This window comes from Astyanax mexicanus, chromosome 19 (assembly GCF_023375975.1).
Source record: "Astyanax mexicanus isolate ESR-SI-001 chromosome 19, AstMex3_surface, whole genome shotgun sequence".
Lineage (NCBI taxonomy): Eukaryota > Metazoa > Chordata > Actinopteri > Characiformes > Acestrorhamphidae > Astyanax > Astyanax mexicanus.
Genome location: NC_064426.1, coordinates 43,810,059 through 43,830,044, shown reverse-complemented (window position 1 = coordinate 43,830,044; position 19,986 = coordinate 43,810,059). Strand labels below are relative to the sequence as shown.

Here is a 19,986-nt window from a genome sequence, read left to right as displayed (position 1 = left end):
TATGCATTAGATTAGTCATAATGGATTTATAGATCTGTAGATCTGATATTATTACTAGTAAATGTTTCAGAGAAATAGAGAAAATAGAGTTTCTGCTTATAAAAACTGAGTTACGATTTGTATCACTGGCCTCATGTACGGCAAACCAATTTAAACTAAAACAATTCACCATAATAATCATATAAACCCTTAATCTAACAAAAATATCAATAATGATTAATAATTATCAGTTATGATCGATTTCCTATCTGGTTGTGCTTTTGCCTAGAAGATGTCAGTGCAGGGGGCGTGGCTTATTTTAGTAAACTTATTTTAGTTTGATTGATTGTTTGAGATGTTAAGTCATTTGATTGGTCACTTATTTAATATACAATAGTATTAGGCAATATAAATATATTATAAGTTAATTTATGGAAAAAATAATGCAGTATTAACAGGGATTAACAGTTTTTTCCTAATAAAGCCATAATATTTAAGTTAAAATACACATTTTAGTTGTGTCCCTGTGTCACCGCGTTTCACTCAGTCCTGTTACCGTAACACATTACCCTGATCACCTAAAACATCTGGAACATTCTACAACAGGAAGTCACATCTACAACAGGAAATGACATCATCAGCTGGTCTTCTCTAAAGATTATGGGAAGAGCAGAATTAAGTTCCCTCTTTAGTTTTTTTTCTGTATATTTGATCTTATTGTAACGATGACTGAGGAGCTCGATCTCAACACTCAGTCCTGTTACCTACATTCATTCTTACATCTTATTGGTTTATTTTTAAAATACAAATTTTGTGAAAATCACTAGAATGTGCTCAGTGTCCTCATGCTATTAGCATAGCTGCCATTTAGCTATTTTTCACTTCACTAAAACTAATTTCTGTTATTTTAATTCCTGTTGCTCAAAACATTAAAAGTAACAGGAGTGAGTTTCAGTAGCAGGAGTGATTTTTGCCAAAAATATCAATTTTTTGAACATGCAGTCAAACATTTTTTTAAAATAAAGACTTTCTTGAGAGAAACTTAGAGGAATTAGAGGACTTGTTTTTAAACATGATTTTTAAATGTCACATGAGTTTTGTAACCATAATCAGATTATAAACCTTGTAAAATTTAAGTAAAGCTGTTTGAGATTGACCAGTACATGTTTTGAATAATTAAATATATGTGTTATTAGTTGAGAAAAGAGAAAAATAAGTTTGATTTGGAAGAGTTACAACAAGCAAACATTCAAAAATATAAAATTCCTATGTTTGCAGAGTTTTTGTGTATTTTGTGTCAAAAACTTTATATTTATACATATGAATATATATGATAAAATATTAAATCAAATCTAAAAAATGTAAAATATTTATTTTATTTCTATAGATATATATATATATAGATATATATATATCAAATTTATAAGGATGTATTTATATTTTGATAATTGAGGAGATGGACGCAAGTGCAGGTAAAGGGGAAATTTAATAAATATAAATATATATATAAATAAATAACAAAGATAAACAAATAACAAAGAACATGGAATAATAAATCAAACCAAAACAAACGAGAGAAACTAGTGAACATAAACTAAACAAACAAGAAGTAATAAATGATATAAACAAACAGGGAGTAAATAAACAAAGAACATAAACAAGGAATAAACAAGAAACTAGAAACTACCAAGAATAACCAAGAAATAAACAAAACTAAACAGGGCAGGGATATATTTACAAGGGAAACAGCAAGATGCAAAACACTAAGCAGGGATCTAGGGAGCGAGGAATGAAACAAGAAACAAATGAGAAGATAAACACTGAACTAGGAGAGGCAAGGAACTAGAGCTAGAGATGCAAAAAAACGCTGGGAGACGAAACAACAGGGGAAGGTGCAAAGACCGACGAAGGACAAGAGACAAAGGAAGGCTTTATAGCACACAAGGGAAGTGGAAACACCTGGGGCTAGGGGGCGGAGCTACAAATTGACACAGGTGGAAAAGTACTGAGACAGAATACAGGGGCACAGGTCACGTGGAACACACAGAGACCTGAGACAAGGCTAAGACGTGACACTAAAAATAAATTAAAGAAAGAAAGAAAAACGTAATGAAAAAGGCTGTCTAAACCACAGACTGTTCCTGTATTTGATTAATGACATTAAACTAACATTATATCTTAATATAAACATTACATCATGATAGAAAGTATTGGTATGAGATTCACTGTGATTCTTATATGACTACGTTCTTTCTATTATGATGTAATGTTTCCCAGCAGCGTTCCTGAGCTTCCAGCAGCGTTCCCAGAACTCCCAGATTCTTCCTACACACTGTGGTGAGAAATAAAGCAGATATAATACATTTACAGCCCAAATCTGAGAAATCTGCCTCCTTAAACTCATAAAGAGCAGGTTTTATTAAAGAGATGATTCAGGAGTTTATACAGAACACAGTGAGCTGTGCTGTAAAGATCTTCCTGCTGTTTACTATGGATTTATACTCAAATATACCAGAGATTAGAGACGAATTAATCACCAAATACACTGATATACACTGAATAAATGATGAGTAAAATTTACTTTTAAAAAGTTTCTCAACTTTCTGCATTTGTTTTTGTAAATTAATTTAATTTCATATAAATTTAAATAAATTTAAATTTAACTTCAATTTGGTATTAAGACTTAAATAGAGTTACACAGAGTAAATAAGAGAACTGAACTTCATTCAATCCTTTCTCTTATTAAACTTTACTTCATTTATTTTACTGAATCAATCCTTTCTTTTAGTAAACTTTACTTCATTTATTTTACTGAATCAATCCTTTCTTTTAGTAAACTTTACTTCATTTATTTTTACTGAATCAATCCTTTCTTTTATTAAACTTTACTTCATTTATTTTACTGAATCAATCCTTTCTTTTAGTAAACTTTACTTCATTTATTTTTACTGAATCAATCCTTTCTTTTAGTAAATTTTACTTCATTTATTTTTACTGAATCAATCCTTTCTTTTAGTAAACTTTACTTCATTTATTTTACTGAATCAATCCTTTCTTTTATTAAACTTTACTTCATTTATTTTTACTGAATCAATCCTTTCTTTTAGTAAATTTTACTTCATTTATTTTTACTGAATCAATCCTTTCTTTTAGTAAACTTTACTTCATTTATTTTTACTAAATCAATCCTTTTTTTATTAAACTTTATTTCATTTATTTTTACTGAATCAATCCTTTCTTTTAGTAAACTTTACTTCATTTATTTTTACTGAATCAATCCTTTCTTTTAGTAAACTTTACTTCATTTATTTTTACTGAATCAATCCTTTCTTTTAGTAAACTTTACTTCATTTATTTTTACTGAATCAATCCTTTCTTTTAGTAACTTTACTTCATTTATTTTACTGAATCAATCCTTTCTTTTAGTAAACTTTACTTCATTTATTTTTACTAAATCAATCCTTTCTTTTAGTAAACTTTACTTTATTTATTTTACTGAATCAATCCTTTCTTTTAGTAAACTTTACTTCATTTATTTTTACTAAATCAATCCTTTCTTTTAGTAAACTTTACTTTATTTATTTTACTGAATCAATCCTTTCTTTTAGTAAACTTTACTTCATTTATTTTTACTAAATCAATCCTTTCTTTTAGTAACTTTACTTCATTTATTTTTACTGAATCAATCCTTTCTTTTAGTAAACTTTACTTTATTTATTTTACTGAATCAATCCTTTCTTTTAGTAAATTTTACTTCATTTATTTTTACTGAATCAATCCTTTCTTTTAGTAAACTTTACTTCATTTATTTTTACTGAATCAATCCTTTCTTTTAGTAACTTTACTTCATTTATTTTACTGAATCAATCCTTTCTTTTAGTAAACTTTACTTCATTTATTTTTACTAAATCAATCCTTTCTTTTAGTAACTTTACTTCATTTATTTTTACTGAATCAATCCTTTCTTTTAGTAAACTTTACTTTATTTATTTTACTGAATCAATCCTTTCTTTTAGTAAATTTTACTTCATTTATTTTTACTGAATCAATCCTTTCTTTTAGTAACTTTACTTCATTTATTTTACTGAATCAATCCTTTCTTTTAGTAAACTTTACTTCATTTATTTTTACTAAATCAATCCTTTCTTTTATTAAACTTTATTTCATTTATTTTTACTGAATCAATCCTTTCTTTTAGTAAACTTTACTTCATTTATTTTTACTAAATCAATCCTTTCTTTTAGTAACTTTACTTCATTTATTTTTACTGAATCAATCCTTTCTTTTAGTAAACTTTACTTCATTTATTTTTACTGAATCAATCCTTTCTTTTAGTAACTTTACTTCATTTATTTTTACTGAATCAATCCTTTCTTTTAGTAACTTTACTTCATTTATTTTACTGAATCAATCCTTTCTTTTAGTAAACTTTACTTCATTTATTTTTACTAAATCAATCCTTTCTTTTATTAAACTTTATTTCATTTATTTTTACTGAATCAATCCTTTCTTTTAGTAAACTTTACTTCATTTATTTTTACTGAATCAATCCTTTCTTTTAGTAAACTTTACTTCATTTATTTTTACTAAATCAATCCTTTCTTTTAGTAACTTTACTTCATTTATTTTTACTGAATCAATCCTTTCTTTTAGTAAACTTTACTTCATTTATTTTTACTGAATCAATCCTTTCTTTTAGTAAACTTTACTTCATTTATTTTTACTGAATCAATCCTTTCTTTTAGTAAACTTTACTTCATTTATTTTACTGAATCAATCCTTTCTTTTAGTAAACTTTACTTCATTTATTTTTATTGAATCAATCCTTTCTTTTAGTAAACTTTACTTCATTTATTTTTACTGAATCAATCCTTTCTTTTATTAAACTTTACTTCATTTATTTTACTGAATCAATCCTTTCTTTTATTAAACTTTACTTCATTTATTTTTACTGAATCAATCCTTTCTTTTAGTAAACTTTACTTCATTTATTTTTACTGAATCAATCCTTTCTTTTAGTAACTTTACTTCATTTATTTTTACTGAATCAATCCTTTCTTTTAGTAAACTTTACTTCATTTATTTTTACTAAATCAATCCTTTCTTTTAGTAACTTTACTTCATTTATTTTTACTGAATCAATCCTTTCTTTTAGTAAACTTTACTTCATTTATTTTTACTGAATCAATCCTTTCTTTTAGTAAACTTTACTTCATTTATTTTTACTGAATCAATCCTTTCTTGTCAGGGCCAGACAGGAATGAGACTGATGCAGATACAATAAAATAACTTTTATTAAAGTTATAGAGTAGACAGGGGTAGTCAACAGAAACAGGGTCAGTACCAAAAATGCACAGTGTAGAGAAACCATACCATAACCGGAGGACAGTCCAGAGTTCATACACGGGTAGGCAGTATCACAGGGTAGGCAAAAATCCAGAGTACAATAAACAGTCCAGGTCATACACGGTAATCCAACACAAGGGAGCAGGCAAAAATCAAAGTCGGTAGAAAACAAAAACAGGATCATACACGGAAAATAGCAAGGGCAAGAGAAACGCTTTGTATTGTAGGATTTACCAAACAGATACTCGGCGAGGTGTGAGCGTGAGCATGGTCCTTAAATACACTGAGTAATCAGTACTTGGGACTTCCTGGTGGCGTCATGTGACGTGTCATGTGATCGGGAGTGTGTGTTGTGTCATGGAGTGGTGCGTTCTGGGTATTGTAGTTGTTACTGTGAGAATCGCAGATAGAGCTGGATGTGGGAGACACAGACGTGCTTTCAGCACCAGACATGACAGTACCCTCCCCCTGAGGAACCGGAGCGGAGGCAGAACGGGGCCGACCCCGGCGACGACCACCCGGCGGACAGGGAGTACCGGCGGGAGGTGCAGGTGTCGGAGCGGAGGTGCCAGACAGACGGGGCTCACCAGAGCGAGAAACCCGACGAGTTGGAGCAGAGGAGGTCGGAGGACGCTTGGGACGTCCACGGGGCCTAGGAGCAGGCTTACCAGGAAAACGAGCATGAAACTCCACGAGCAAGGCAGGGTCCAGCACGTCTTTGGCAGCCACCCAACAACGCTCCTCCGGACCATACCCCTCCCAATCGATAAGGTATTGGAGCACACCCCCACGTCTGCGTGAATCCAGCACCTCCCGGACAGCATACGTGGACGACCCCTCCCCCTCCACAGCCGCGGGCGGAACATCAGCCGGTGCAGCGTCAGCGAGCGGACCCGGGACCATAGGCTTGAGGAGAGATACATGAAAGGAATTATTAATACGATACTGAGGGGGTAACTCCACCTTGTAAGTAACTTCATTAATATGTGACAAAATCTTAAGAGGACCAATAAACTTAGGCAGGAGTTTTCTACAACTACCCTCAAACCTAAAGTCCCGGGTAGAAAGCCACACCCGATCTCCTGGTTGGTAGTCTGGGCTGTCACCACGGTGCTTGTCAGCACGCTCCTTGTACACACGCAGTACCTCAGAGACTTTACGATGCGTGTCCTCCCACACCTGCTCACTGCGCTTCATCCATTCATCCACAGCCGGCACATCAGTGGACACCGCTGTCCAGGGAGCTAGGGGAGGCTGAAAACCCAGAACACACTGAAAGGGGGTGAGGCCAGAGGTAGTATTAACTAAGGAGTTTTGTGCAATTTCAGCCCAAACGAGGTATTGTGACCAATCAGTGGGATGTTTGAAGCAGTATGTGCGGAGGAATTTCCCGAGTTCCTGATTAACCCTCTCACATTGACCATTACATGTAGGGTGGAAACCAGAAGTGAGACTGACATGTACACCGAGATGTTCAAAAAATGCCTTCCACACACGAGAGGTAAATTGAGGACCACGGTCAGACAAAATATCTTCGGGGATACCAAAGTGTCTAAATACATGCATATAAATAGCTTGAGCAGTTTGGAAGGCAGTAGGTAGAGCTGGGAATGGAATAAATTTAACCCCTCTAGAGAAACGATCAACAACAGTGAGAACTGTAGTATAACCCTCAGATACAGGCAGATCAGTGACAAAATCAACGGCAATATGCGACCAAGGTCTCTCAGGTACAGGGAGAGGTAGTAGCTTACCGGCTGGAAGGGTTTTAGGCGTTTTACATTGCGCACAAACAGAGCAGGAGGTAACGAATGAGTGAACATCAGCACGCATAGAATTCCACCAGTAACGGGCAGAGAGTAATTGTAACGTGCGTGTGACACCAGGATGACCAGAGGTTAAAGCGGAATGAGCCCAGGTGATGAGCCTGTCTCGAAACTGGACGGGTACGAACGTTTTACCCTGAGGACAGTCCTCAGAATCGGGCTGATTAGCGTTACTTTGGCGAATCTGATCGTCTAACTCCCATTGAATGGCTGCGATCTGAACAGAGGGAGGAAGAATGCGTTCAGCCTCCTGGGGCTGGGATGCGCTGTCCACAGTGCTGTAAACCCTGGACAGCGCATCAGCTTTAGTATTACGGTTTCCCGGACGGAACGAGATTGAGAAGTTAAATCGAGAGAAAAAAAGGGACCAACGTGCTTGTCTCGGATTAAGTCGTTTAGCCGTGCGGAGGTATTCCAAATTCTTGTGATCAGTATACACAGTAAACGGATGAACGGACCCCTCCAGCCAGTGACGCCATTCTTCTAGAGCTAATTTCACAGCAAGAAGTTCCCTATCCCCTATCCCATAGTTACGCTCCGCAGGGGAAAGCTTGCGTGAGAAGAAGGCTACAGGAAACAATTTAGGTGGCGACCCACTACGCTGAGAGAGAACCGCACCAACACCCGATTCGGAAGCGTCCACTTCCACTACGAAGGGAAACTCGGGCTTAGGGTGCCTAAGTACAGGGGCTGAAATGAACGCAGCTTTCAGCTCACAGAAAGCGCGATCCGCTTCGGTTGACCATTTCAGGATTTTAGCAGCCCCCTTAGTGAGGGCAGTAAGGGGCGCAGCAATGGAGCTAAAGTTACGGATGAACCGCCTATAAAAATTAGCGAAGCCAAGGAATCGCTGGAGTTCTTTAATGGTCTGGGGCACAGGCCAACTAGTAACGGCAGTTACTTTGTCATCGTCCATAAGGACACCGGAGGAACTGATAACGTAGCCGAGAAATGTGACCCTTTGAGTATGGAACTCACATTTCTCGGCTTTGGCAAACAGACTATGTTCTCTCAGGCGTTGGAGAACTTGACGGACATGCTGAATGTGTGTGGGGAGATCTGGTGAATAGATAAGGATATCGTCTATAAAAAGGACAACAGAATGATTAATGAGGTCGCGAAATATGTCATTCATAAACGACTGGAATATAGCTGGGGCGTTAGCGAGACCGTAGCTCATGACCAGGTATTCATAGTGGCCGTTGGTGGTGGAAAACGCTGTTTTCCATTCGTCACCTTCCCTGATGCGAATGAGATTATAAGCGCTACGGAGATCGAGCTTGGTGAAGTACACGGCATTACGTAACTGTTCAAGAGCTGCTGGGATTAACGGGAGCGGGTAAGCAAACTTTTTAGTAATGTCGTTTAAGCCTCTGTAATCTATGCAGGGTCTCAAACCCCCATCCTTCTTCTTCACGAAGAAGAAACCGGAGCCAACAGGGGATTTGGATGGGCGAATGAAACCCTGCGCAAGAGCTTCACTAACATACTCTTCCATAGCCTTCTCCTCATCACGAGACAATGGGTACACACGAGCTTTGGGCAGTACAGAACCCTCTAGTAAATCAATAGAGCAATCATAGGGGCGATGCGGAGGTAACTCGGTAGCTTTAGCTTTACTAAACACATCAGAAAAGTCATAGTACTCTGAGGGAATAGCAGGGGTATCTACAGAATTAGGGCTTTCAACAGAGGTAGATTGTAAAGAGAGTGAATTTAAAGATAAACAGTTCTCACGGCAGAAAGGAGACCAGGCAGTGATGTCTCCCAGGCTCCATGAAATGACGGGGTCGTGTGTCTTTAGCCATGGCGCTCCCAAAACCAGGGGATGTTCTGTGCATGGGAGCACATAGAGAGAGAGCTGTTCCACATGTAGAGCGCTGGCTTGAAGGGTGAGAGGAAGAGTCTGCAGGGTCACAGGTTTGGAGCGTACAGTCTTTCCATCGATGGCATGGATGGAGATCGACTTGGGGAGAACTTTTGTGGGTATGGCGTGCTCCTCCACCAGGTCCAGGCTGATAAAGTTCCCCTCCGACCCAGAATCTACAAGCGCTGAGACACAAAACACATCCGTTGGAGTGGTAATAATAACAGGCAACATGAAACATTTTTCTTTAAGTTCAGAAACAGGGGTACATACCACGTTAGCGCGTGGAGTACTCTCCACGCGCTGTCCCAGAGCAGACGCTTGAGCAGAATTGGGCCGGAGTTCACAGTTAGCCCTCAGATGACCTGAACCACCACAATAGAGGCACAGGTGAAGGCGCATGCGACGCTGCCTCTCAGCGACGGGTAATCTGGATCGTGTGATATCCATGGGTTCAGAGATGGGTGCAGGCGCAAATTCCGGAACTGGATTCCCGGACTGGAGTAGTGCAGGGCGAACCGCAGGAGTGTGGCTAACAGCTTTGGGCTTACGGGAAAGGAGCTGATCCAGACGGATAGACAGAGCGATCAGCTGATCCAGGGTGAGTGAGTCGTCCTTGCATGCAAGTTCTCTTTGAATCTCAGGGTTAAGTCCGTATCGAAACATGGAGATGAGAGCAGGGTCGTTCCAACCGCTGCTAGCAGCTAACGTACGGAACTCCAGAGCAAAGGCTGCCACAGATAGTTTACCTTGCTTCAAGGTAATCAGAAGCTCTCCACTAGATTGCCCATAGCGTGTATGATCAAAAACGCTGCGAAAAATAGACAAAAAAGTGTCGTAGCTGGATTCAGAAATGTTTTCCCAAATAGCTGTAGCCCAGTCCAAAGCCTTGCCAGACAGTCGAGAAATTATAAACCCGATTTTAGCTTTATCAGAAGCAGGAGGTGAGTTGCTAAAAAACACGGAGCACTGGAGCAGAAACCCATTACATTTCTCAGTGTTTCCGTCATAGACTTCGGGTTTACACACAGCGAAAAAGGGAGTAGTGGTTTTGTTAGGGCTGGCTACAGGACTAACCACTGGGCTAGGGTTCTGGGTGGACAAACCCCGGAGGTGACTCATAATCTCGGCTAGCTGCTGCTGTTGGTTAACCTGGTGGCGTGCTAGCTCGTCAACAGCTTGGGTCACACCAGCGAGCGTTTGCTGGTGCTGACCTAAAAGCCGACCCTGGTTAGCCAAACCAGACTTAATAGACTCTGTATCCGCAGTCTCTGTCATTATGGCCGAGTATCTTGTCAGGGCCAGACAGGAATGAGACTGATGCAGATACAATAAAATAACTTTTATTAAAGTTATAGAGTAGACAGGGGTAGTCAACAGAAACAGGGTCAGTACCAAAAATGCACAGTGTAGAGAAACCATACCATAACCGGAGGACAGTCCAGAGTTCATACACGGGTAGGCAGTATCACAGGGTAGGCAAAAATCCAGAGTACAATAAACAGTCCAGGTCATACACGGTAATCCAACACAAGGGAGCAGGCAAAAATCAAAGTCGGTAGAAAACAAAAACAGGATCATACACGGAAAATAGCAAGGGCAAGAGAAACGCTTTGTATTGTAGGATTTACCAAACAGATACTCGGCGAGGTGTGAGCGTGAGCATGGTCCTTAAATACACTGAGTAATCAGTACTTGGGACTTCCTGGTGGCGTCATGTGACGTGTCATGTGATCGGGAGTGTGTGTTGTGTCATGGAGTGGTGCGTTCTGGGTATTGTAGTTGTTACTGTGAGAATCGCAGATAGAGCTGGATGTGGGAGACACAGACGTGCTTTCAGCACCAGACATGACATTTCTTTTAGTAAACTTTACTTCATTTATTTTTACTGAATCAATCCTTTCTTTTAGTAAACTTTACTTCATTTATTTTTACTGAATCAATCCTTTCTTTTATTAAACTTTACTTCATTTCTGCATACAATATTACCTAATCACAATTACTTAATTCATACAATATTACTCAAATAATTTATGATACATAATATACTATAATTCCATACATTTTAATAATTTTAGTTAAAACACACATTCAAATATTTACATAATTTTCAGTTTACTAGTATATATTATGTATTACATGCTATCCATGTGTTGAGTATTTTTAATTTTCAGGAATTATAATATATTATGTATCATAAATTATTATATGAGTAATATTGTATGAATTAAGTAATTGTAATTAGGTAATACTGTATGCATAAATGAAGTAAAGTTTAATAAAAGAAAGGATTGATTCAGTAAAAATAAATGAAGTAAAGTTTAATAAAAGAAAGGATTGATTCAGTAAAAATAAATGAAGTAAAGTTTAATAAAAGAAAGGATTGATTCAGTAAAATAAATGAAGTAAAGTTTACTAAAAGAAAGGATTGATTCAGTAAAAATAAATGAAGTAAAGTTTACTAAAAGAAAGGATTGATTCAGTAAAAATAAATAAAGTAAAGTTTACTAAAAGAAAGGATTGATTCAGTAAAAATAAATGAAGTAAAGTTTAATAAAAGAAAGGATTGATTCAGTAAAAATAAATGAAGTAAAGTTTAATAAAAGAAAGGATTGATTCAGTAAAAATAAATGAAGTAAAGTTTACTAAAAGAAAGGATTGATTCAGTAAAAATAAATGAAGTAAAGTTTACTAAAAGAAAGGATTGATTCAGTAAAAATAAATGAAGTAAAGTTTAATAAAAGAAAGGATTGATTCAGTAAAAATAAATGAAGTAAAGTTTACTAAAAGAAAGGATTGATTCAGTAAAAATAAATGAAGTAAAGTTTACTAAAAGAAAGGATTGATTCAGTAAAAATAAATGATTGATTATTGTAAATGAGCTGCAGCTGAATGAATTAAATGTTGTTTAATCATTTGGATTGCTGTGTATTGTCCTCTGTATATCAGAATGTGCCCTACATGACATCTCCAGAGAGGTAACTCAGAGCATTTTTGAAGACTGCTCTCACAGTTTAATGGCTGGTAATCAGAATTCTGTTCTTTATTATTAGAGAATACCAGCTCTCTGTGCTCCGCCTGGCTCTGCAGAACTTCCCAGCATCACCATCAACCAGCTTTATACCTTTACTGACGTGCTGAAGTGTGTGTCTGAGCTGAGAGAGAGGCTGGAGGATCTGTGTAAGCAAGACGTCGTCAAGATATCCAGAGAAGGTACTGTATGTAGAGGGGTCAATATTGTAATATACAGCTCTGGAATAAAATAAGAGAGCACTTTAAAATGAAAAAACCTCTGGAATATAATTAAGAGGAAGATGGATGATGACAAGCCATGTGTAAAAAGCAAAAGCAGTGTGTAAGACTGGTGGAGGAGAACATGATGCCAAGATGCATGAAATTAAAACTGTGATTAAAAACCAACCAGGGTTATTCCTCCAAATATTGATTATTTCTGAACTCTTAAAACTTTATGAATATGAACTTGTTTTCTTTGCATTATTTGAGGTCTGAAAGCTCTGCATCTTTTTTGTTATTTCAGTCATTTCTCATTTTCTGCAAATAAATGCTCTAAATGAGAATATTTTTATTTGTAATTTGGGAGAAATGTTGTCTGTAGTTTATAGAATAAAACAACAATGTTCATTTTACTCAAACATAAACCTATAAATAGCAAAATCAGAGAAACTGATTCAGAAACTGAAGTGATCTCTTCATTTTTTCCAGAGCTGTATGTCTTTTGTGTTGCAACATGGTATAATTTGTACATAGCATGTAAACACTGTGTATCAATACATTTATTGACAATATTTACTCTGAATGAATAAATTGTACATTGTTTTAAGGATTTAAGACACTTGCTGCTGCATGTTTAGCAATTAATAATAATATTAATATCACTTAATATTTCTTATATTGTCTCTATACTGAGCTTAAAGAGATAAACCATAAAAGGTAACCTCTTTAAGCTCAGTATAGGGAAAATATAAGAAATATTAAGTGATATTAATATTATTATTAATTGCTAAATGTGCAGCTGCAAGAATCTTCAGTCTTTGTTAAATAAATAAATTAGCATAAAGATTGTTCAAATTTGAAAAAGGCTAAAAAATAGGAGGAGGAGTTTCGGAGAGGCACTGGGTGATGTATGGGTTTAGGGGTGGGGCAGGAGAGAGAGCTGATTGGACTGAGCAGTGTGCCTCTGATAGCAATGAAACACAGATGGTTGGACATCACCAGGGGGCGGTATTCTTGATTGATTTGCATATTGTGTGTGTGACGCAGAATGCTCTATGACAGCAAGTTGATTATAGAATGCTGTTCAGGCTAAAGAAATGCAACTAAAGTAAAATAAAGTAAAATAACAAAAGTCTCACAGAATTATTAATTGTAATCTAAATAATCTAATACTGTGTGCTATTATTGTTGTTTCATTTTCAGTTAATGCTGTCGCTATCACAGAACCTCTTACCAGAGAAGACCTGCTACAATGTGAGCATTTAAAAAATATATATACATTTTTAAGTATAAGTTGTGAGGTGCTATCTTGTGAGCGAGGTGCTCGTGGTAAGGCCAGGTGAGTTATGGGAGCTGGAGTGAGGTCTGATAGCAGGTGCTGAGACTGAATATTTTATAAAATAATATTTTCATTACACTAATACAGGGATGTAGACTACCATGAAGCACTTTTAATAAAAGCAACTCAATTTGTTGAGTTGGCTAAATTTAAAATATATTGTTGACCAAACTGAGTTAGGAGAACTTTTGACTAAAATAAGTTGAGTTAACTCAGAAAATGCTATGTTATCTGTTAGTTTATCATTTAAATTTGGCCCTAGATTAAGTTTTCTGTTGTAAAATACTCTAAAATAGTTGGATTCAATGTAGCATCCGAATATTTAACACAAATTAGTAAAGCACATTAAAAACACATCACTTTCTACACACTGATTAGACGCATAGAATTGGACTGAACTGTGTTGTTAATAGGGGATCCCACCTACAGATAGTTTACAGGTAGTCTAGAACTGGACGTGATTAATGGATTAATCACCAAGAATCAAGAAAATATATTTTTTAAATAAAATTCAGTAAAGAAAGTTAGTGAATTGAATTATTTAGCAAATTACCGTGTTGATAAAAGTTGTCAATATGCGCTTTTAATATTTTTTGTGTAACTCTATCATTACAGCCATGGCTAAAAAATAACTCACTGAGGGAACTACGTTCCAAACTCCGAGCTGCCGAAAGACAATGGCATAAAAACCAAAAACAAGCAGACCTAAAAAATTACCAACTGCTCCTGGCTTCCTTCTCAGCCACCATCACGACTGCTAAAGCTGAATTTTATCACAATAAATTCAGCTCCCTCACAGACTCCCGGAAAATATTTGCTACTTTTAAATCACTACTGAACCCTCCTCCTCCTCCTCCTCCGGCTACATGCCTTACTGCTGAAACACGTGCATCATTCTTTACTGGGAAAGTGGCAGCTATCAGCAACCAGTTTACTGATGCGACATGTAGCAGTCCTACTACATCCTCTACTGCCCGGTGTCCCTCCACCGAAGGCGTTGCTTTCTCCTCGTTCACTTCTCTCACTGAGAACGAGACACTGGCTCTCCTAACACGTAGCCGTCCTACTACGTGTCCGCTTGACTCCAATTCCCTCAAACTTACTACAAACCATCGCACCTGCAATCATTCCGGCTATCACTCACACCATCAATGCCTCTTTAACTTCTGGTGTTTTCCCAACTGCTTTCAAACAAGCACATGTGACACCACTGCTTAAAAATCCTTCTCTCAACCCCGCCCAGGTTGATAACTACAGACCGGTCTCACTGCTACCCTTTCTCTCTAAAACACTTGAGAGCAGTTTTAAATCAGGTCTCTGGCTTCCTCTCCCAGAATGACCTTCTGGACCAGAACCAATCTGGATTCAAAAAAGGACACTCTACCGAGACGGCTCTGTTGTCTGTGACTGAAGCGTTGAAAACTGCTAGAGCTGCAGGTCAGTCCTCAGTGCTCATTCTGCTGGACCTCTCGGCCGCCTTCGACACGGTCAACCACGACTTCCTCCTAACTATACTCTCAAACATGGGGATCTTAGACAATGTGCTGTCATGGTTTAGATCATACCTCACTGGGCGCTCGTTCAAGGTGTCGTGGCAAGGACAGCTGTCCTCAGCCCACTCCCTATCCACTGGGGTTCCCCAGGGTTCGGTACTGGGTCCCCTTCTCTTCTCAATATACACTGCCTCTCTTGGTCAGGTTATCCACTCACATGGCTTTTCCTACCATTGCTTTGCTGATGACACCCAGCTATACCTGTCGTTCTCACCTGAAGATCACTCAATCTCTGCACGGATATCGTCGTGTCTCTCTGACATATCCTCATGGATGAGGGAGCATCACCTTCAATTAAATCTCTCAAAGACTGAACTTCTGGTCATACCAGCAAAACCATCTTTTCAACATAACCTCTCTATAAGCATCGACTCTCTCTCTCTCTCACCCACAAAGGTTGCTAGGAACCTGGGTGTTCTGGTTGATGACCAGCTCTCCTTCACGCACCATGTGGCCTCGGTTGCTCGATCCTGCCGCTTTGCGCTCTATAACATCAGGAAAATTAGACCGTTTCTCACGCAACAGGCCACCCAACTCCTGGTGCAAGCGGTCGTCATCTCACGCCTCGACTACTGCAATGCCCTGCTAACTGGCCTCCCGGCCTGTGTAGTAAAACCACTCCAGATGATCCAGAACGCAGCAGCACGTCTGGTCTTCAACCAGCCAAAACGGGCACATGTCACCCCGCTGCTCATTGAGCTCCATTGGCTACCAGTTGATGCTCGCATCAAATTCAAAGCTCTTACAATCGCCTACAAGGTGATGACAGAACAGGCTCCTTCCTACCTGCACTCGCTCCTGAAGGCTTACGCTACCTCCCGGCCGCTGCGCTCCTCCAATGAACGTCGCCTCGCTTTACCAAACAAACACTCACACAAAGCAATCCAGACTGTTCTCATACAGAGTTCCCCAATGGTGGAACAAACTACCTTCTACTACCAGATCAGGAGAATCTCTCGCTATCTTTAAGAGACTCCTGAAGACAGAGCTCTTCAAAGAGCACTTACTCTCCTAACACCTCTAACTAACTACCTTCTACTACCAGATCAGGAGAATCTCTCGCTATCTTTAATAAACTCCTGAAGACAGAGCTCTACAAAGAGCACTTACTCTCCTAACACCTCTAACTAACTACCTTCTACTACCAGATCAGGAGAATCTCTCACTATCTTTAATAAACTCCTGAAGACAGAGCTCTTCAAAGAGCACTTACTCTCCTAACACCTCTAACTAACTACCTTCTACTACCAGATCAGGAGAATCTCTCACTATCTTTAATAAACTCCTGAAGACAGAGCTCTTCAAAGAGCACTTACTCTCCTAACACCTCTAACAAACTAACTAATTCTAACCTCATCTCCTTCTTCCCCTCCTTCACTTCTCTATCCCTTTAGTTCCCTTCGACCTCCTTTAAGCCCTATCTTAAAATGGGTTATCTAAATTCCTATTACTTTGTACTTCATTATTGTAAGTCGCTTTGGACAAAAGCCTCTGCCAAATGAAATGTATGTAATGTAATGTAATGTAATAATATAACATAATTATGGACATCTGCTCTTAAATTTCACATTTCACATCAAATATGCTAATGCGGCGCTCAGAGGGAGCAAAATTGGCCGTGCTCCCTCCGGGTGGGTAGATGGCGCTCTCTCCCCACATCACTCCCAGGATGATGTCTGTAGCACAGGGCGTCTGTGAGCTGATGTATCAGAACCGAGTCGCTGCGCTTTCCTCCGAGTGTTAGCGCTGTGATGCTGCTCAGTAATGATGCATCAACAGCAGCTCAAAAAGAAGTGGTGGCTGACTTCACATGTATCGGAGGAGGCATGTGCTAGTGTTCACCCTCCTGGTGTGTTGGGGCATCACTAGTGATAGGGGGAGTCCTAATGAGTGGGTTGCATAATTGGGGAGAAAATGGGAAAAAATAGAGATAAAATTATATATATATATATGCTAATGATATGCAAATTGAATTGCTTAAGGTAGTTGAGTTGGCTCAACTTAAAATATAGTGTTAACCAATCTGGTACAGTGTACAGAAGCAAAAAATAAACCTTAGGAAAACTTGGAAAAATAAGTTGAGTTAACTCAAAACATTCTGCGTTATCTGTTAGCTTATCATTTTAATTTGGCCCTAGATTAAGTGTTCTGCTGGTTGGATTTAATGTAGCGTCACAATGTTAATACCATTGTAAAGCAAATTAAAAACATACCTTTAAAAACGTTAAAAACGTACCTTTCTACACACTGATTAGATGCTTAGAATTGGACTAAACTGTCGTGTTAACAGGGAAACCCATCTACAAATTTTGTTACAGGTAGTCTAGGCTTGGACCTGATTATGGATTGAATGGATTAATCATAAAAATGTACACATTTTTGACTGAACAATTGTTTTTATTAAATTAAATACAGCAGAGATATTTCCTGCATGATTAAAACCATAAAAAAGAACATATTGAACTATTTTGCATATTTATTCTACTATATTGAATAAAATTGTCAATATGCACTTAAATTTTTTTGTGAAACTCTATTATCACCTACGTGTGTCCTTGCATAATTACATAATTAGAGCAATGTACCCTAATTGTAAGTTCCCCCCTGCGCTTAACTGCGGACATCTGCTCCTAATTTATATCACATCAAATATGCTAATATTATGCATTTATTCTATGACAGAATCCTTTAATTGAAGTAACTGTGGCTGAATGACAGAATTTTCACCTCATTTCGTGATGATTTTAATAAATATAATCTTTTTCTTTTTTCTCTGCTAGACTCTTGCCAGCTCACCCTGGACCCCAGTACAGCGCACCAGCAGCTCTGCCTGACTGAGGGGAACACTAGGGGGCGCTATACGAGTGTCCGTCAGGCCTACCCTGACGATCCCGGGCGGTTCGATAAGAACTCTCAGGTGCTGTGCTGTGAGGGTTTGATGGGGCGGAGCTACTGGGAGGTGGAGCTGGACAGGAAAGATGGACTCACCGTAGCGGTGTCGTATAAAAGCATCAGCAGGAAGGGGTGGGGCTACGATGTGACGTTCGGATGCGATCAGCAGTCCTGGAGACTCGACTGCTCGGCCGGAGGTTTTTTTTTCTGGCACAATAATAAAAAAATTAATATTCCTGCAGCTGGAGGCGGATCTAAAGTCGGAGTGTACCTGGATCACAGAGCCGGAGCTCTTAGCTTCTACAGCATCACCGAACCAATCATCCTCCTCCATAAAGTTACAGCCGTGTTCAATCAGCCGCTCTATCCGGGGTTTGGATTCGGTTATTATGAATCAGCTGTTAAAATTTGTGACTTAAAATAAGATCAGGGTCATCGATAACCCATAAACTCCCCTAAAAGTTCAAGCAAAATGTTGTGTTTTGTTGTTTTTAAATAGAAGCTAAAAAAAGTATCATTACATTGTCATTCTTTATTGAGCATGAGAACAGTATACATCTCTGTAAAGTTGAAAATCATTTTCTAACTTAAAATGCTGTGTTATCTGTTAGTTTATCATTTAAATTTGGCCCTAGATTACGTTTTCTGTTGTAAAATACTCTAAAATAGTTGGATTCAATGTAGCATCCGAATATTTAATACAAATTAGTAAAGCACATTAAAAACACATCACTTTCTACACACTGATGTTGTGTAGGAAAAAGTTGTCAATATGCGCTTTTAATATTTTTTGTGCAACTCTGTCGTTACCACCTCTGTCCTCACATAATTATGGACATTTTGTGCTCTCTACTGTTCTAAATAAAGCTGCTAAATGCGACTGGGTCCTGGTGTTATTATTCTACCCTTGGTGACTCTGTAATGTTAACCCTTGTGTGGTGTTCGGGTCTGTGGGACCCGTTTTCATTTTTCATCAAATGATACTAAAAATATATTGTTTCTAACTCAAACTCATTGGCATTGGCTCATTTTTTGTGAAAAACATATATCAAAACACATTTTCGATAAACACACACTGTACACACCCCCCCCACCCCCCCCCCCCCACCCCACCCCCCCCCCCACCCCACACACACTTTTATATTACATACAGTATGTTTGGCCAAGGGCTAATAAACATTGCTTCATTTGTAAATTTGAAACTAAACAAATTTTCTACTCATATCTTGAGTTTAATTCATTTTCTTTTACATTTTATTAAAAAACTAATAAAAAAAGAGTAGCACTTTTTAAAAGAAATGTAACATAAGAAAGGTAAAGGGCAAATATCAACCATGTAAGCTGTTTATATTGCTTGCAATTTAGGTGAAGCGAGCATGTGTAAAGCATTTTAATGTAAAATTGCTTAATTTTGCTGAATTAAATACAAGTAACAAAGTAAACGAGTAACAAAAATATGAACACCAAACAAGGGTTAATTGTACACTTATATATTTTAATATTTAGCATAAAGATAAACAGAAAATTAAAAAATCTGGGTTTTACTTTGAGCAGGAAAAAGAAACATGCAGAAAACAGCAGTAATGGAAATCAGGAGCACATTGCACCAGCAGCATAGATTTCTGATTGTAGCTTAATTAAATATAAACTGACCTCATGTTAAAATTTGCGATATAATCTAACTCTACTCAAAACTCAAATATCCATCTAAATCAGCTCAAATAACTAACTGAGCTATCTAACTTATTCAGTTAAGCTCATCTAAGTTAACTAGCTTTAACTCTAAAAAGCTAAACTATCTAACATAAACTGACCCAATGTTAAATTTTACGATATAGTCATACCATAAAACATTAATTTCACCTCCCTCTACAGGAAGGCACAGAGCAGACTGTACTTCCTCAGAAGGCTCAGGGCTTTCAACATCTGCCAGAAACTCCTCCTGATGTT

General features: G+C 37.7%; 1 protein-coding gene across 1 annotated transcript; it reads left to right on the top strand.

The window, feature by feature from the left end:
• Positions 1 to 2,406: 2,406 nt before the first annotated feature.
• On the top strand, positions 2,407 to 18,916 carry LOC107197388 (tripartite motif-containing protein 16). The gene is made up of 4 exons (XM_022671422.2): positions 2,407 to 2,433; positions 12,072 to 12,231; positions 13,456 to 13,506; positions 17,925 to 18,916. The coding sequence occupies exons 1-4, from the start codon at positions 2,407 to 2,409 to the stop codon at positions 18,458 to 18,460; spliced, it is 774 nt and encodes a 257-aa protein (XP_022527143.2). The 3' UTR covers positions 18,461 to 18,916.
• The last annotated feature ends 1,070 nt before the right edge of the window (positions 18,917 to 19,986 follow it).